At 35.5% G+C, this 17,010-nt stretch overlaps 2 protein-coding genes across 6 annotated transcripts; both read left to right on the plus strand.

Annotated features, from left to right (window-relative positions):
• On the plus strand, window positions 1–12,162 carry LOC144474984 (uncharacterized). Of its 5 annotated transcripts, none has more exons than XM_078190442.1 (3): window positions 1–128; window positions 7,964–8,171; window positions 10,520–12,162. In XM_078190442.1, the coding sequence occupies exons 2-3, from the start codon at window positions 7,991–7,993 to the stop codon at window positions 11,233–11,235; spliced, it is 897 nt and encodes a 298-aa protein (XP_078046568.1). In that variant the 5' UTR covers window positions 1–128; window positions 7,964–7,990; the 3' UTR covers window positions 11,236–12,162. The 5 variants fall into 5 exon arrangements, with proteins under 5 accessions (XP_078046568.1, XP_078046569.1, XP_078046570.1 ...); XM_078190443.1 differs by having other exon boundaries at window positions 55–138; XM_078190444.1 differs by lacking the exon at window positions 1–128 and adding an exon at window positions 1,525–1,547.
• A 1,669-nt stretch (window positions 12,163–13,831) lies between these two features.
• On the plus strand, window positions 13,832–15,086 carry LOC144474985 (uncharacterized). The gene is made up of 2 exons (XM_078190446.1): window positions 13,832–14,131; window positions 14,469–15,086. The coding sequence occupies exons 1-2, from the start codon at window positions 13,991–13,993 to the stop codon at window positions 14,835–14,837; spliced, it is 510 nt and encodes a 169-aa protein (XP_078046572.1). The 5' UTR covers window positions 13,832–13,990; the 3' UTR covers window positions 14,838–15,086.
• The last annotated feature ends 1,924 nt before the right edge of the window (window positions 15,087–17,010 follow it).

A 17,010-nucleotide genomic window follows, 5' to 3' on the forward strand; every position in this document is an offset into this window, starting at 1 on the left:
ACCTTACGTGCGAACAACCACAAAGGAGTAGGGGTAGACCACGAATGGAGTGGGAAATAACCTGCGTTGCAACGTCTGTGGGAGTCGTGCCGCTACTTCCGAGGAAATAGCATCTAAAAGAAAATCTTGTAAGTTCAGGTACATATATTTCAAATTTCTCGACGTTCCACTAATCCGGATTCACTTCCGTTACCCAATCCATTCGATTTCACATAACAACGGCCCTTCTAACATTCCACGGATTTATCGATTATCGACTAACATTTCGAAATTTACACGGGCCGATAACAACGGGGAAATAATAACCAGAACACACGAAATCACTTCGCACACGCCGTCTCGATTAATAACGTTAATAATCTAACGAGAAACAACATCGCGACGCATTTCCGGGTTCCGTTCTCACGAGTTTCTAATTGTTCCGAGAGATACCGATCACCGTGCTAATCGAACACTGCAATCGCGCTGTGCACGTTTTGACAACCGAGGAAAGTTTCCGTGCTTCGTTTTAGGACGCGTTTAACCGATATGCTAACGAGAATGATTTTTTCGCAACGTTCAAGTGCCAGTGAATGAACATTAAAAAAGACGGGAGAGAGCACCTCGAACGTTTTCTTCCGCAGAAGAAAGAAGAGATTAACGGAGACATTTTTTTTCGGGGGGACTTCGTGAAGCTGTTGGAAAAAAAATGAACGGGGGCAACTAACATTTCATTGAAATCGGAGATTCTTTGGCGTCGTCGTAAAAATAGGAAGTACTTTGGCCGAAGTAACTCTATAACCGATATCAACAGTTCGAAGCTATGTCTGCCAGTTAAATTTGGTGTGTCTTACGCAACGAGTTAACGACGTCCTCTGACAGTGTGCTCATATTTATTGTTGCTTTTAAAACGTTCACATAACACCTCAAATAATCGTTCGCGTTTAATAATACGTCCTACGCGTTTCCGCCGTGCACTCGGAATTTTTTTCACGCGATTTCGACGATTCCTCGCCGAACAGCTTGCCACTTATCCGACGTCGATTGTGAAATATAATTAACGAGTAATCCGATCGTATTGCTATAACAGGCGCTGGAAATTGTTTATTATATTCGCACGTATGAATGATCTGGTGGAACTGACCGATGACGGTGTTTCGTAGTAACGACGTAGTAACGGGCAACGCCGCGCGATATATTTACTTGATACACTAAATGGAATGCGTTAAATGCACTAATCGAGCAATTCACCGTAGCCTAGCTGAAATTAATATTTACTATTTTTTTATTAATATTTACCGGGGGGGAGCAGCGAACGATTTTCTTTCCCTAATACATCGTGGACACTAAAACGCAGAAGCCGGTGGAGAATTTTATATTTAACCCGGTGATTTCAAGTTTCTTGAAACGCGCGAGCGGCGTGTTACCTATTAATGCACGCGGCATGCACGCCGCTCCCGAAAATGGCGAAGCAACATTTCACAACGCTGCATAATACCGTAAACACGGCGAACAGTTTATTTCGATAGTTACCCGCATGCGGACAGAGGTGCATTTTAATTACTAAGGTCGGCTTCTTTTCTCTCTGTCGCCAATAACATTTTCATTTCTGTCGCCGATTGTACCGTAGTTGGTTTAAATTTCTTGAATATTTTCGACCTTGGCAAAATATTAAAGAATCATAAGTTACAAAGATAGGAGAAAGATCAGTTGAAAGAAGATTTATGACAGATTGAAAACATGTCTCTGATTGAAATGCAAAACTTCTCTTTAAGATATTTTTTACTAGATTTTCCACATTTATGATCTAATCGAATTATCATTCACTTTGATATTCATCGCATCTCACCTAAATGCCTCGAAATCTTTAAGAGAAGATCTCTATGGAAGAATTCATTTATTACAATCGACCGATCGTTTGCTTATTAATTATTTAATCAGTATATTTAACTCACTAAACTACGAGCGTTCAGGCTAATCGGTATTTTTTCAAATTCTATATTTAGTCACAAAATTACAGTGAAAATATCCTGTCAAATTATTGCAACCAATATTACGATCGTCATGTTAAAATAATCGATGCTTTCGTCATATTGTTCTATTTTATAAAATATTCTTTGATTTATCATATATTAATATAATAATTATATAATAACTTATTATGTATCAGTATACTAATTATATAATAATTTATTACATATTAGTGTAGTAATTGTATAATAATTTATTATATATTAGTGTAGTAATTGTATAATAATTTATTATATATTAACATAACAATTATATATTATACATCAAAATTCTCGTGGCGATAAACGATCCCACCAGTAACTCTCGCCGATTCAACATTGCAACAATCGGCCAAGAATATTAAAAGGGCATAAAGTCTGCAGTCTATTAATCACTTCTCCCGGCACTTACTCTTGATATATCGAGCATCCAACTATTTTATGTTACTCTGTTTGCCAGAAGAATAACAGATACACCATAAAGATAAAAAGTATTTAAATCACTGTCGCACTTCGTGTCACGTGTAGATCGAATAATCTAATTACTATAATTTGTCTCGACTATAAAGCAGTCTCATATTTGTTCAGAAAAATTATTCAATCAAACGATCAAAATCATTGCGTCAAAGCCGAGAAGAAGCAATTACAAGATTCGGGTGGTTCGGTAAATGCTAAATGATAAGGCGCCGATTCTGGGGAGATCACAATAGGCTACGACGTACATAGATGTAGCTCGTAATCGGAGGCGGTTGTCCGGGGACTCGGGTGTGGTGTGTGCCAGTTCAGTTCACGGACACCAAATTAGACATAGTCTATTTTTGAGCAACATGTAGTTGCTCGTTCCAGTTTGCCGGTTACTCATAGTAGAGTCCCGAAAGCGTGACCAGATGGAGGTATCTGGGGCTCTGCATTAATTTTGTTTAGAACGCCCTATCGAACGCCACGGTACAAAAAACAAAGTTGGAGATTTTCAAGTAGTGCCGACGTACGAAACCGTTCGAATAAAATCGACCGATCTTAGATCTAGTTTTTTCGTCGTATTCAGAGTAACGATCCACTGTGAGAAGTATATCTGGCGCAGAGAATTAGATTGTTTACACTGCAGACAGGATAAATTAGTATTTGGACATCTTTCGATGTTGCTGCGTGAAGAATTGTGTACAGGTTGTCATTAATAATTTGAGGATACTTAATGGTGACGATATAATGCAGAAAATCGATGTGCACGGTGACACATGGTATAACAGAGGTTATTCAATACTTTCTGAAATTCATTATCGTATCAATCATGTTCCTACTTTGTTAGAAAATTTTCTGTAAAATAAGGGTTGTTTGCATCGATTGCAAAATGTTCTTAAAGTTCTTGGTTTCTTTCAGTCTTCGGACCAATTAAATTTCACCTGTCCACTTATGCCATGAATGTACAAGCTCCGAAGAGTGATCAGTATTATGGAGATCAGCGCACAAAATTAACAATTTCAGAGAATTGTGCTAGTTGAAATAAAGGAGTCGAATCATCGATCCGCTTGTGCAACGCAATGCAAGTCTTGCGATTATCTCCACGTTTCATCTATTTCTGTTGAAGTAAACTTACCTTCGACAATATACGCGAGCATTCGGGAAATAATTAATAGGCTTTAGCAAAGCCTGATTTTAGGAAGAAGTAAATCTAAGAATAGTAATTGAAATTTCTATTCACCAGGATATACGATATAAATATACATATTTTGGATATAATTGACACGTCCTGTAACAATAATTTTCAAGCTCACTTTTATTGCAAAAATATTGAAACGTATCTTTTCTTGCTTCTTATTTACTGTTTCATCTTCTTCTAAATTTTTTAAATAATTGAAACATTTATAATATTATAATATTAATAGGAGAATATGGTTGTAAGCTCACTTTTATTGCAAAAATATTGAAACGTATCTTTTCTTGCTTCTTATTTACTGTTTGATCTTCTTCTAAATTTATTAAATAATTGAAACATTTATAATATTACAATATTAATAGGAGAATATGGTTATCAATTAGTCAATGTTATCATTTCTTAAGTCAGCTTAGAATTGCACTGTATGCATTTTCTATCTCGCATTTTGTCCGACTATGAAACATCTAGCCACGTGACAGAAAACTTAACTATACCATATTAACGTAAAGAATGTTTAAGTACCCCTTAATAAAATATAAAATTTCGTTTATTTAAACTGGACTGTAGAGATTCATGCAAAGTATAAATTCTTCATATCAATTGCAAGATACAGAAATGAGATAAAATTGTCTTTCTTCTCTTATTGTTTCTAATCATTTTAAACCAATCACATTGGCATACACTTTTAGGCTGCCTGTTACTTTAAGCGACGCATTCCGGTTATAGATCCGCAGCGTAATTCAAACATTTCATACGCAATAAATACAAGCGGATATTCCGAATCGCGAATTACAAGACGGAATTTGGCAGGATCACTTCGACTGTAATACCGACTGTCAGTTCGGCAAACGGTAGACGGTTCTCCGCGAAATGTACCTTTGACAGCTTTTAATTAACACGTGTATCGTTTACCAGGCCAGTTGAGAGGCCACCAAGAAAGCCACTATATTCGTTTCACCGAGAATAGAACGAACCGTTTATAAGCAATTTTAGTGTCGTCAAGTTAAGTGAATCATACGGGTATTATATCTATGCCCGCCGTTCGAAAATTCCTCTATCTTAAGCTATCGACGCTATCGCATTACCGTATTTTATTTTTACCCGGAATAAGGACATTATACGCGCGCCGTGGTCTGCCAAAAATTGCGTACAGTAATTGTACTGTAACAATTGGTCGAAGAATACGCACAGTTTCTGTTGGTTCTTATTTTTGTCTGAGGAATTAAGCTATTTCGAGAATATAATAATAGAGGCACTGTGCACTAAAAATGAGGAAGAAATAAATGAAATATAATAAGTGAAAATATTTGTGTATAGTAGAAAATATTAGTAAATATTGTACACTTTAATAATTCTAGATTTTTAATATCAATTTGTAATAACAGTGTACAGATCTGCGCTGATTTTTCTGAAATAGTATTCTTTATTATATTATATAAAATAACGTTCAGTTTTATTTAAATTTTATTATAAATTATAGTAGTTATTGTGACATTATAGAGCATTAAGGAAAGCTTCCAATTGTTTTTATTATTATTTTATTTATAAGAGATTAAGAATGTTTTAAAACTTTGGCAATAAGTTTTCTATTGTAAAATTAAATAATCCATCAAAGTAATTGGTTATAAATTTTGTATTTTACTATTGTTTCAATTGTGAAGACGTTTTCATAAAAGATATTATTTTGTCTTCAATAAATGCGGGCATTATTTTTGAAAACTTATTTATTACACTAATGTTAACTACGTGACAACATAAACAGTAGAATTATCATTTTCTGATTAGCACAATATAGTTGCATTCATTTCTTTTTAGTATAATTTGCCTATTAATACAACGAAACTTACATAAAAGTTTCTAATATCACTAACGATTAAAATCATTAGCAACAAAGAGAGAAACGTTTAACAATGTACAACTTCCATGAAACACTAAAACTTTGACATTTTAAAAATATTAACACTAATTTTCATACTGTCGAGTAGTAACCTTCTATGAGCATTTTTCATTTTAATAAAATATAAAATCAGTAAACAATCCTTATTTTAACGCTATAAAACATCAGAATAATTTAATAAGGTAGCACTCCTTAATAATACAGTAATATATTATATAGATTGGAATAAAATTTAACCTGCAACGATTCATAATAGTAATGCAAATCGTAGTTAATTTCACGATTGCACATTAACACGAATAAAAACTTACACCACTGAAAAATAAAAATAATCTGGTATGATATTGTCATCGAATGACAATATATTATTATTACCCAAAATTCTTCAATTAGAAAAGATCTTCTGTGTTTAAGATGAAAAGTATTTTAAAGTTGCATTATTAAACGTATATTGATGAATAACTTTAAAGGCTTTTTAAAGTTATGGAAAGATTATCTAAATGTTCCTACATTTCGTTAATAAAACCATACGAGAGCCGTTTGAAGAAGTTTCAGCCAAGATCATTCAGCGCGACTCGAAGTAGTATTTTCTCAAAAGCCGAGTTTCGGTTGACGGCACGTGTAACGCCGTACACCTATAAATAGGATTTTACAAAACGCCGGCAATCTAATATTATCATTACATGTACCGCGGAGCACATTCGTGTTTCACAGTGAACATCTTGTCGTGTAAAGTCAAAATGTTACTGTGAACAATATACAACGATTTTAACTTTTCCTTTCAATGTTTTATTTAGTAGAATAAATTCAGATATACTCACGCCATTCGCGTTATAATCAAACGATTGCAAAATGTTATTCAATTTTGCTAAAATACAAGTCATATTATAACAACTTTGTTTTTCATTGAAATTTTGCATTAATATTATTTTGCAATATTATTTGCAATATTAGAAATTACAACTACGAAATATGACAATGTGGTATTATAGCAATATCCACTATAGTAAAGTCCACAATAAAGAAAATTTATACGTTCTTTTATATGTTCTTTTTTTATGTTATTCAAAAATGCCATTTTTCGTACGAAATGCTATAGTCTGTACGTATGAGGCGATAATTGAAAACAGTATTACTTTTTCTTCATTATTGACAAATTACTATGCATACATAGTAAAACTGTAAATATTAATCTCGAAAATTGAATTTTTCTTATCGACAACAGGAATATCTTTACATATTACTGACATTAACATGGTTAAACAGTGATTTGAATTTCAGCACGGAAATTTTTTGGTATTAGTATGCATGCATACTAGACGATGTCTGCGCGCTGTATTTTTTGAAATAGATTAGTTGTAGCTGTAACAACAAAAAATGGAAATAGAGAGAATTTGAAATAGATTTTTTAAAATAACGTATAATTAATTATCTACACGTGTGTGTAGATAATTATTTGAGAATATCGTCATATGCACAATTGTTATTTCGATTTACATTCAAGCATAGCCGATATGGTACTATTTATATTCTTTAAACATCAAATATAGATTGCACATATTTTTCGTAATTACTTGTGAACATATTTGTGTGACACATACGTGTGTCTAGATGTGAATATAAGTGCAAATTTAATTTTACGTATGTTTAAAACTGTCACAATAGTTTTAATTCCATATATTCCACAGAAATAATGTTAAACTAATTTTTTCATACGTCTCTGTATACGTTTCTCTTGAATATTAGAAAAAATACTTGCACAAAATCTTCAGGAATATTAAACATTTGAAAAGCTCGCCAGCCAAAGAAGCATTTTAAATATTATTCAAAAATTTGTAAAATACCCAAATATGTGATATAAAATTATTTGTAATATCTTGGAAATAGTTGTGTGCGACAAAAAATGTTTCTTTACCGTTAAACTATTTCAAATGTCTACAGAGTGTCCCATTAACGTTATAAACTCTGGAAAAAGATATTTTATCAGATATTTTGAAGTAATATTTTTCTATATATATTGACTATATTGATTTTATTTATTAATGATTATTTTGTTATTCGGAAAAATTACGAAACAAAGAGCGAGTACAACTAGCGTCTCGTTGTTGCATACAATGCCGCATCGCGTCAGCCATGATCGTTCCCTGATTGGTCCGTGTTTTTCGTTAATAATTCATTAAAAAATTCTTGCCGAACATTTTTGCTGAGAAAATAATTACTTCGAATGATATGAAAAATAGCCCTACCGACGTGCTTGCGATAGTTTTCGGACACCCTGTACGTTCTCTAGAACCGACCGAAGGTAACGACGTTTTTCGTCGGGACGTAACTGTTTTCGGAATAACATTTTTGCGATCGATGTTCACGCGCCAACATAGGATTAGGCAGCACCATAATATTTCCGACGAATTGTTGCCGTTTCAGGTGGGGCAGTCAAGCACATTTGTCAAGATGGCAAGACCAATTCTCAGCAGGCCGCGTACGCGTGTCTACGGTTGCAACTACGATAAAGGAGAATCGTATTATAAACCGATGGTTGATCACCTAGACCGGAAGTACAGCGGACGCCCACTCTTCTCTGAACCCAGAACCTCGTTGGCCGACGAGATCGCGGCCAGCCGAAACGACATCGGTAACATCTTCAGTCGTTTTCCAAAATGGTTTTAAGCGGTGAACGTCTTTATCCCACAATCTATTTACCCTACCCCCCCACACCCGCCCCAATTTCTTTCTTTTTTTTTTCAAACTAAACCGTAGTTGAGTAACTTTCGTATTATCCGAGGACACTGAAGTATCTTCGACTTCTTTGACATCTACGTGAGTGGCATGTTCGATCCAGATCGTGATGTGAAAGGAATTGAATGTATTGTTTCTTGGTATCTACTGTCACACAGCCAGCAGAGAAACTTTGATTACCGCAAAACAAAAACCGCCATTACAAAGAACTTCAGAATACGTAACGAGACAAGAATAAAACCGCAACATGAAACAGAACCGTCTAATAATTTATTGTATCCCGTGACATAAATATGATAACGTTTTGTGTGGTGTAGACCCATCATTCTCATTTTATTATTCACGCCATCCGATTCATCACCGCATTATTTTTATCTACCCCTGTCGGCCAAATTCTCATTGCGACAATTTATTGTACGGAACGCATACGTCAAGTATACGTTCGGCTATTTTGTTGCTATCGGTTGTTCGAACATTGAACGATCTGTCTTTTAATATTATTAAGGGCACTCGTATGTAAAAGGCTTTTGAGCGATTGTTCTTTCTCTTTTTCTTTCATTTATTCGAGTTCCATATTATTTACACAGATATATGTATCGTGTTTAATTTGTTGTTAACAGTTGCGTATATGATATTTATCAATTTTATCGCGTTCACTGGTATATGAATCAACTAATAAAGAAGCAACGGAATAAGAAAACGATCAAATATCGGAAAAGTTATAGAAATTTGTTAAATTATTAGTTACGTCAGTCAGGCATTATTTCATATAAAATATGAGTTTTATTTGTTGTAGAATTTGTATAGAACAGCGTTAAAAACTGGTTAAGAAACGCTGGTTATAGTTTATACGCTCTAATGTTTTAATCAGGAAGATATTATTGTTGTTACCGTTTCGAAAATCAATTTACATATCTGCGTATCGAAACTTATTAGGGCAAGTACATAGGATAATGTACTATCTCAAATTAGAATAATATAATGCTAGTCTTCTCAATGTAAAAAGTTAGTGTCAAAGAAAAAACAATTGTGAAGAAAAAACAAAAGAAAGTCATAAACAAGGTTATAGGAATTTGGTTATATTCGCACTGATTATTAGATCATTCACTTTACTTCGTTAAATATATTATACAATATTAAAATTCTTATTTTAATGGACAAACAATAATGCAATTTTATTTATCGAATATTTTACAACGATCGCTGCGTCTTCTCGAAATTATGTCTAACCTAAAAGTGCCATCCTGTTATGAAAATATGATCACGTGATGTTGTTTAGAAAACATCACTTCAATTTTTATAAATTATCAACAAATTCTAGATCATTCAAATCGCGTCCATCTTGGTACTCGATATAAATATTGAAGACAAAGATTTAATATTTTATGCAATTTTTTTAATCTTTTTAAACGTTTTTTTAAAGAAGGCAGCATTCATGTAATATTAATAATATCCATCAGGCATTGGACAAATGAAATGATCTCTTTTTACGAGAACTGCATTAAAAATCGAAGAGAAGAAAGCTAAGCCAGTGTATATTATTATCATCAAAGCTTCGTTGTTAGTTAAGAAGGTAGTCGCTGTAAGGAAGAATCATTCCGGAATGAAGTTGGCTACCGAAAGATCATTCCAGCACGATCTACACACTCTTTGACACATCAGTGAAAATCCAGAATTAATTAAATTTCACTTAACGAGAATTTCAAACAATCAAACGATAGAAAAGTAAGAAATAAGCGACGAAGAAAGGACAAAATTTCGACACAGAAACAAATAAATAATAGTCTTCGCACGCTAAATGCAACGGATCTACGTACTTTAGTTCTATGAAAATGGTCGAACTTGGCAGAGACGCATAAAAGGTCACGCATGATAAATATCATAAGCAGTCCGTTACGCAACTGTATAAACTCGATTCGAGCTAGTAAACTTGTTAAAAAATTTCAGTTTCAATCAACTAATAACGAAAAATTAAAATTTTTTAACAAACTCAAATCGTCCAAGAAATAAAAGCTTTTTTCAACGAAGCGTTTACGTACAAGTGCCTTGAAAATTGTGCAACGTATTATATAGCAATATATAATATATACCGCAGCACGTTTGACACACGAATCGCCGCAGATCGGCGCTGAAAGAAAGCTTACATCATTGCTAATCCCGCAGATAAAGAGTTCTCACGTATCATTTAGAGCCCGTACGCAATCGTTTAACATTGTAAACATCTTGAGGTGTCGGTTTTTACAGGCTCGCGTGACCACTCTGGTCCCCGGTCCAATCCCCTCAGCCGTGACCTTGACCTCGAGATAGACCCTCTGATCCGTAATCCGCAGTTACCGCTCACCTCCAGCGACCCCATGTTCCCCGAGAATGAGGAGATCGTCTACGACAGCCGTGGGCAACGAAGCCGGCGTCGGCTGGCTGAAAATTTCGTCAACGACGTGACCGCGACCACGCAACATCTCAAAGCGAAATTAGCGACGATCGGCCTCGACGAGGAGGTGGACGCCGCGCTGGGGAAACCGTTGCGGCGTCTGCGACAGGACCAGGACATCCTGGACAACGGTATGTTCGCGAAGAGAGATCTGAAGTCGGAGATGCGCACGGCGATCGAGGACGCGGAGGCGAGCTTCAAGAGACGCTCCAAGATACTCGAGGACATCGATCTGTCGGTCGAGAGCAAGCCGACGCTGCTCAAGTGGTCGAAGCTGAGCAACGAGGACGACACGTTGGCCAGCGCGGCCGCGACCAGAGCGAAGATCACCAAAGCGCGTTTGAACGACTTGGAGTCCGAGATGGAGGAACTGTCGGAGAGGCAAGCGAAGAGGGAGCGCAGAGCGGCCGCGCTCAGGGCGATGATCAACGAAACCGCCGCCGAGAATGAAAGCCTTCAGGAGCAGTCTTCTATCCTTAGCAAGAAGGTCTCGATCCGCGAGCGTTCGGAAAAACACGTCGCCTTTTAAACGTCCCCGCGGTGCCGGACAAATATGGTCCCAATGTTATTGATACTTCATGGAAACCTCTTTAGAATCTGTTCGCGGAAGTAGAAGGTGAGTAACAAACGTTGCTAATCAAAAGCCCCAGAATAAAACACGCGTATATACATTTATCTAGCATCGAAGCTTACGTTTATATCGCAGATTTAAGGTAGTCGTATCGATAAGTTCGCGGTAGAAAGTTTGCCACATACTGGCTCAGAAGTCTCTTCATAAATACACGAGAAAATGTTTAGTAGAAATCATCATCATAGATGCGTCCTTACCCCTATCCATACAGAAACACTGTGATTGAAGCACAAGCTTCGACGACAATAATGAATTAATTTAGAAAATTTCACGAAACTGCTCGCTTTGTTTCGTCGTTATCATAAAACATTTCTTATTACAAAATTTCATGCAACGCAACGTTTGTTATTGATTTCATTCTTCCAAAGAAAATCAAAGATACGAAAAATTCGTAATAAAATTCGATATTCGTCGACGCAGCTTCCAGCGAAGTTGGTGTCGAAGTGATGGTTTTAATAGCGTCCGGTTTGCGTAAAGTAACAATAATATTCAACGGAATCGACGAATCGATATTTGCTGCCCGGTACAGCACCTAGCTTGCACGTTCATCAAGGATGATCCATAAAGTGCCGAGATTTCATTTGACTTATCTTAACGTTTCGAGAAGTTCATGTTATTTAAACGGTGATCCAATATTTGTAGGTTACATCGTATCGATATCCGATCACTGGATTTTTTTATCATCGACGATCGATAAAACTGTTGTCCGATGCGAATAGTTAGATTGTGTGCGCGACGACACGAATATTTGTATAAGATTGTTTCATTTAAACGGAAATACATCAGTAATGTGATAAAAAAGAAAATATATCTGATTTCACACGATTGTTGCTCATTTTATACCCAGAAGTGCTTGGCAAACGATTAGTCGCAGGTGCTTGCACTGTTTTACAAGCGCCGTCTGCGAGGGCGCTACTAAAATACAAGTGTCATTGAAACGGAGACAAGTATAAATATTTAATTGCATATTTATTGTTCAGGATGGTCGTTGCGTTCAATTCGTCGTGGACGCGTGACTTTGTTAGGAGTCTCTCGTTGTAACGTAATATATTTTAACCGTTTGCACTCGAGTGGTGACACTGAGGCACCACCTAAAATTATTCTATTACGTTGCAAAATAATATTGGTAACACTAAGGTTTAGATTTAAAACATTATCAAGGAGTAAAACTGTTGGCAGGAGCCACGATAATAAATTTTGTATGGATAAAAATTGATTTTGTTAAATAGAATGGAAATACCACGAACCAGAAGAATTATTTCAGATTTACAGTTCAAATGGCTCCGAGTGCAAAGGGTTAAGCATAGTCAAAGAATACCAAATTAGAGAAACACAAAATTTAACAGTTTTACGGATTGTAAAACGGATGCGAATGTTTTGTATTTACGTAGCTATTTCGAACAGTTCCTAATCTATGAAAGATACAAGATGTAAGTTCCATTTAATGCATCGTTAAGACCATATATTTTTTCTCATCGACTACGCATCGAATAAATATGTATACATATATATATATATACTAATTACATTAAAGTTACATAGACAATTACTCTATACCCACTATGTATTCCTTTTATCGACTGGATTCGTGGTCAGCAATGGTTTTCCCGACATTGTATGTATCTCTATTTCTCTCTACTCAACGACTAAACGATTTCGCTTTAAAAATATAGTTTAAGTATACACCATACTTTCACAACTAATTTACTTAAAACACTTTGTCCTATTATCAAATACCTCTACATACCCACGTTTGCGAAACATATCGCGTGCATGTGCAAGAAAGTTTCATGCATGACAGTGTTGGCGATCGCCTGCAACGCTATTTTTTTTGACTATATTTTTCCCTGTTTTATGATAGTAAAATTTTTGTAATTATCGGTTTATTGCAACGCTAATCAAAAGTTTTGGATGATTTAGACACTGCAAGTGTATTTAGGTCGCAAAATTAATTAAATCGAAGAGCACACATTAAAATGGAATATATAATATAGATAACGAGTTATAGAAACTAAAGAATAAACCAGGAAATATATAATATAGATAACGATTTATAGAAACTAAAGAATAAACCAGGAAAGCGACTCAAATTTATATATCAAGAATTATTGACGTTAATTCGATATTGCAACGAGTTGCAACTTATAAATGCCTGTCTTTTTAAATTTTAAATATTACACATTGCAATGACATATTATTGTTCACAATGAAGAAAAGAGGATAGAAAATTTTCAAAACATTCTTGACATCAGCGAGAATCGTAAACTAGTTTAAAAAGTGTGATAATATTTTTGAATATTAAAATAGATCTCAATGTGTCTGTTGAATTATCAAAACGTGACAATATAGAGAAAAGAATAATTTTCGTCCTAAAGCCGAGAGAATAATAAATGATCCAATACTTTCGAGTACGTGCTGTCTATTTATTTGTTACAACGAATAATTACTTGAATTATCGCGTAACAATGCTGAAATATGTTAAAGAACACGTTTCTAAATATTATTTAAGTGACTTTCACACTTACAATTAACTAAACTCTAACACATGTCATTTTTGATTAACCGCTGACAACGAGTGATCTTTATTCTATAACGCGTTTGTATTTTAGGTTCCCGTGACACAACTGGAAATCGTAATAACTATTACGATGGTATGGACTACATGTACGATCGCGGATACGACGACGACTTCGAGAATGATTTCGTAGTCAATCAACGCCGTTACAAAGAACGCGCTGCCGCCGCTTTCGCCGATGACTTGGCTGACTTGAGACGCAAGCGAAGAGACATGCAGGTTACACGATATATAATAATAATTTTTTGAAATTATATTGATAGTCCTTACGCGACAATATCGTAATGCCGAGTTTACACCAGTGTTCGCTGGAGTGGGGGGTAGAAATCCCGGATATGCCACGTGACACACGTCCACCGGGCAAACATTATAATTCTGAAGTACGATCGCCACGCGACGTAAACCCTCTGTCGGGTCGTAGTTCAGGATTATAGCGTTCATCCGAATTATTTTGATTTGGCAAATCTAAAATTATTAATTTATTTTAAAGATATATTAGGTCTATATCCTATTATAGATATATTCTCTTAAAACAAAGAAACACCTTCTTTTCCAGGATCGCATATTCGATGTCATCGACTTGAACGCCGAAATCGAGAAAGCTAAAAACACCCTGGAAGCCGCGGACATCGCTTTTCAACGGCACGCGAACAAATTTGACAACAGCGAGACCAGCGAGGACGCGATATTGAGCAAAGGACAGAACGGTGAATTCATGCAGGAGAAACAAGCCCCGAAAACTATCAAATTCATCAAGGTTCCAAACGTAGACATAGAGACTTGCGTACCGTATACAATAAAGCCAAGACAAGACAGACAAAAGTCGCTAGCAGAAGTGGAACCCATCGAAGACCCGTTGAACAAGCTCGCTCTGCTGCCGTTGAAGAGGAGATTCTTGAAAAGGAAAAAAAGCGTGTCGTTTTAACGGTACTCGGCGAATAATATAAGTCGTTCCGTCAATTTGACATAACCTGGAGTCTGTCCGCATCGCGCGATGTCACCTCTATGAACGGAACCACCTCAGAAGAAATTATTTTATATATTTGAATCATTGTTCTACTAGAATTAAAAGACCATTCATACGTCATACTCGTACCAGCAATGCGCATAAACGGTTTAGTCGCTTCAATATCTTACACGTCGATGTTCTGCACTGTATATACATATATATATATCTAGCTTGAAATACAAATATATTTATGAGAGAATGTTTATAATGTTAATCTTTAGTTAAACTCTAAAACTCTAAAACTCTAAAACTCTGCGTAGAATGTCATCAATGATCCGAAATGTCGCGTCGTTGGGAGCACGATGCGCAGCAATATCATTTTTGTGAATCCTACAAATTCGGTTCTTTCCTTCGCGTTTTAACCCTTTGCACTCGAAGTCATTTCAACTGGAAATCCGAAATAATATCTCCAGCTTACAATATTTCAATTTTATATAATTAATTGTGATTTTATATAATTATATAATTAATTAATTGTTTCTTGTCATTCTTGTATCAACGTAACATAACCTCAACGATTCTCAAAATGCAACCTTTATTATTAGAAACATTCTTTGCAACTTGATAGAACAATTTCATTGGTGCCTCCCAGTCACCACTCGAGTGCAAAGGGTTAAAATTGTTCGCAATTGATATACAGCGAGTCACGAAAGTATTCGAACGATTCAATTAGCAATATATTTATTTTGTCGGTTCTCTATGGGCACTTATTATGGCTCGCAAACGTCGTTGCATGGTGCCAACCAAAGTTTCTGTTATTTCTATTCCTATTTTATTCTAAACATCAAAAATTGTTGTTTCTAATCCTCCCTTGGAATTAATATTATATTTACTTGGTTGCCTGCTAATTTCTGCCCATCAGTGCTCAACGGGTTTGGTATCCGGACTTTGTGGAGCTGTTTCTAAAATGTGGGGTAGTGTAATATATTTACAGTTCATATCGAGGTGAACCAGTTTCATTGAAAATTAAGTCATACATAATTATATCTAATTAGAAACGATAAAAATAAATTGCAGTTCGAGTTTCCGGATTCTACCTTTATTTCCAACCTTATTTACAGCTTTGCGATAATAATCCAAGGCAAACGAGATAATATTTGAATATATCGAATCTGATAATTACCAGTTAATACCGTTAAACTTCGAAAGAGATTGTTTGTAATGTAACATTTAATTACAATTGTTGAAGAATATAGCTAAATGAAGGCACGATAAAACGCAAAGATCGAATCAATTAATGAAGTAATTTATAAATAGAAGACTTCGTTATTTATCGCGACGAATAAATACAAAGTCAAATTACTTCTCCGGTATCTACAGCAAACCTTCGACGAAGGAAAAACTTATTCTCTAGGCAATGCTGTACACTGTTTACCTTGAATTGTCTGCAATTATGAAGATAACCCGCACATAACAAATCAAGTCTGCGACAATTTACGGTATATAAGTCGCGTGTCCGGTCAACCGGAATCAAATTCACTTGAAACATTGTACCAACCGTTACAACAATTACAAGATCAAGATGTCTCGTTCCATGATGTTTTTGTTCGCCTTCGTCGCAGTCCTATGTGTCGGTGAGTATTGAAGTAATTACTAATAAATTAGCAATAGCTACAAATATTGTTCAGTAATTTATTTATTATTACTGCTCGGATACTATGAATGTAATTGTTATATAAATGTATGGCAATACCTATGACACGGACGGGTCTAGAAGGCTGTCTTTGAGCTTGGGACTTTTGGCTGACATCTGGCACGCAGTTTAGATTTCAATTAATTTTCATCCCAATAGCCAAGGCGTGCCATAAAAAAGGGAAAGTTCTAAACATTTTATTATTTTACCGCTAAATCAGAGTATCGATGATTCGTATTAGAATATTATAGAAATCTCCCATAAATGTATCTTTACATTCTCGATAATCGTACATTCAACAAATTCATAGTCCATCGTTTCATGATAACTCCTAGCGATTAGAACACTTTCGTTGGATTCCAATCGATCATTTGACACAATTTTCAGTGGTCGAGGCCGGGAGACAATGTCCGAAGAACGAAGTTTGGCACGACTGTGGCACTGCCTGTCCAGCAA

This window comes from Augochlora pura, chromosome 9 (assembly GCF_028453695.1).
Source record: "Augochlora pura isolate Apur16 chromosome 9, APUR_v2.2.1, whole genome shotgun sequence".
NCBI lineage: Eukaryota > Metazoa > Arthropoda > Insecta > Hymenoptera > Halictidae > Augochlora > Augochlora pura.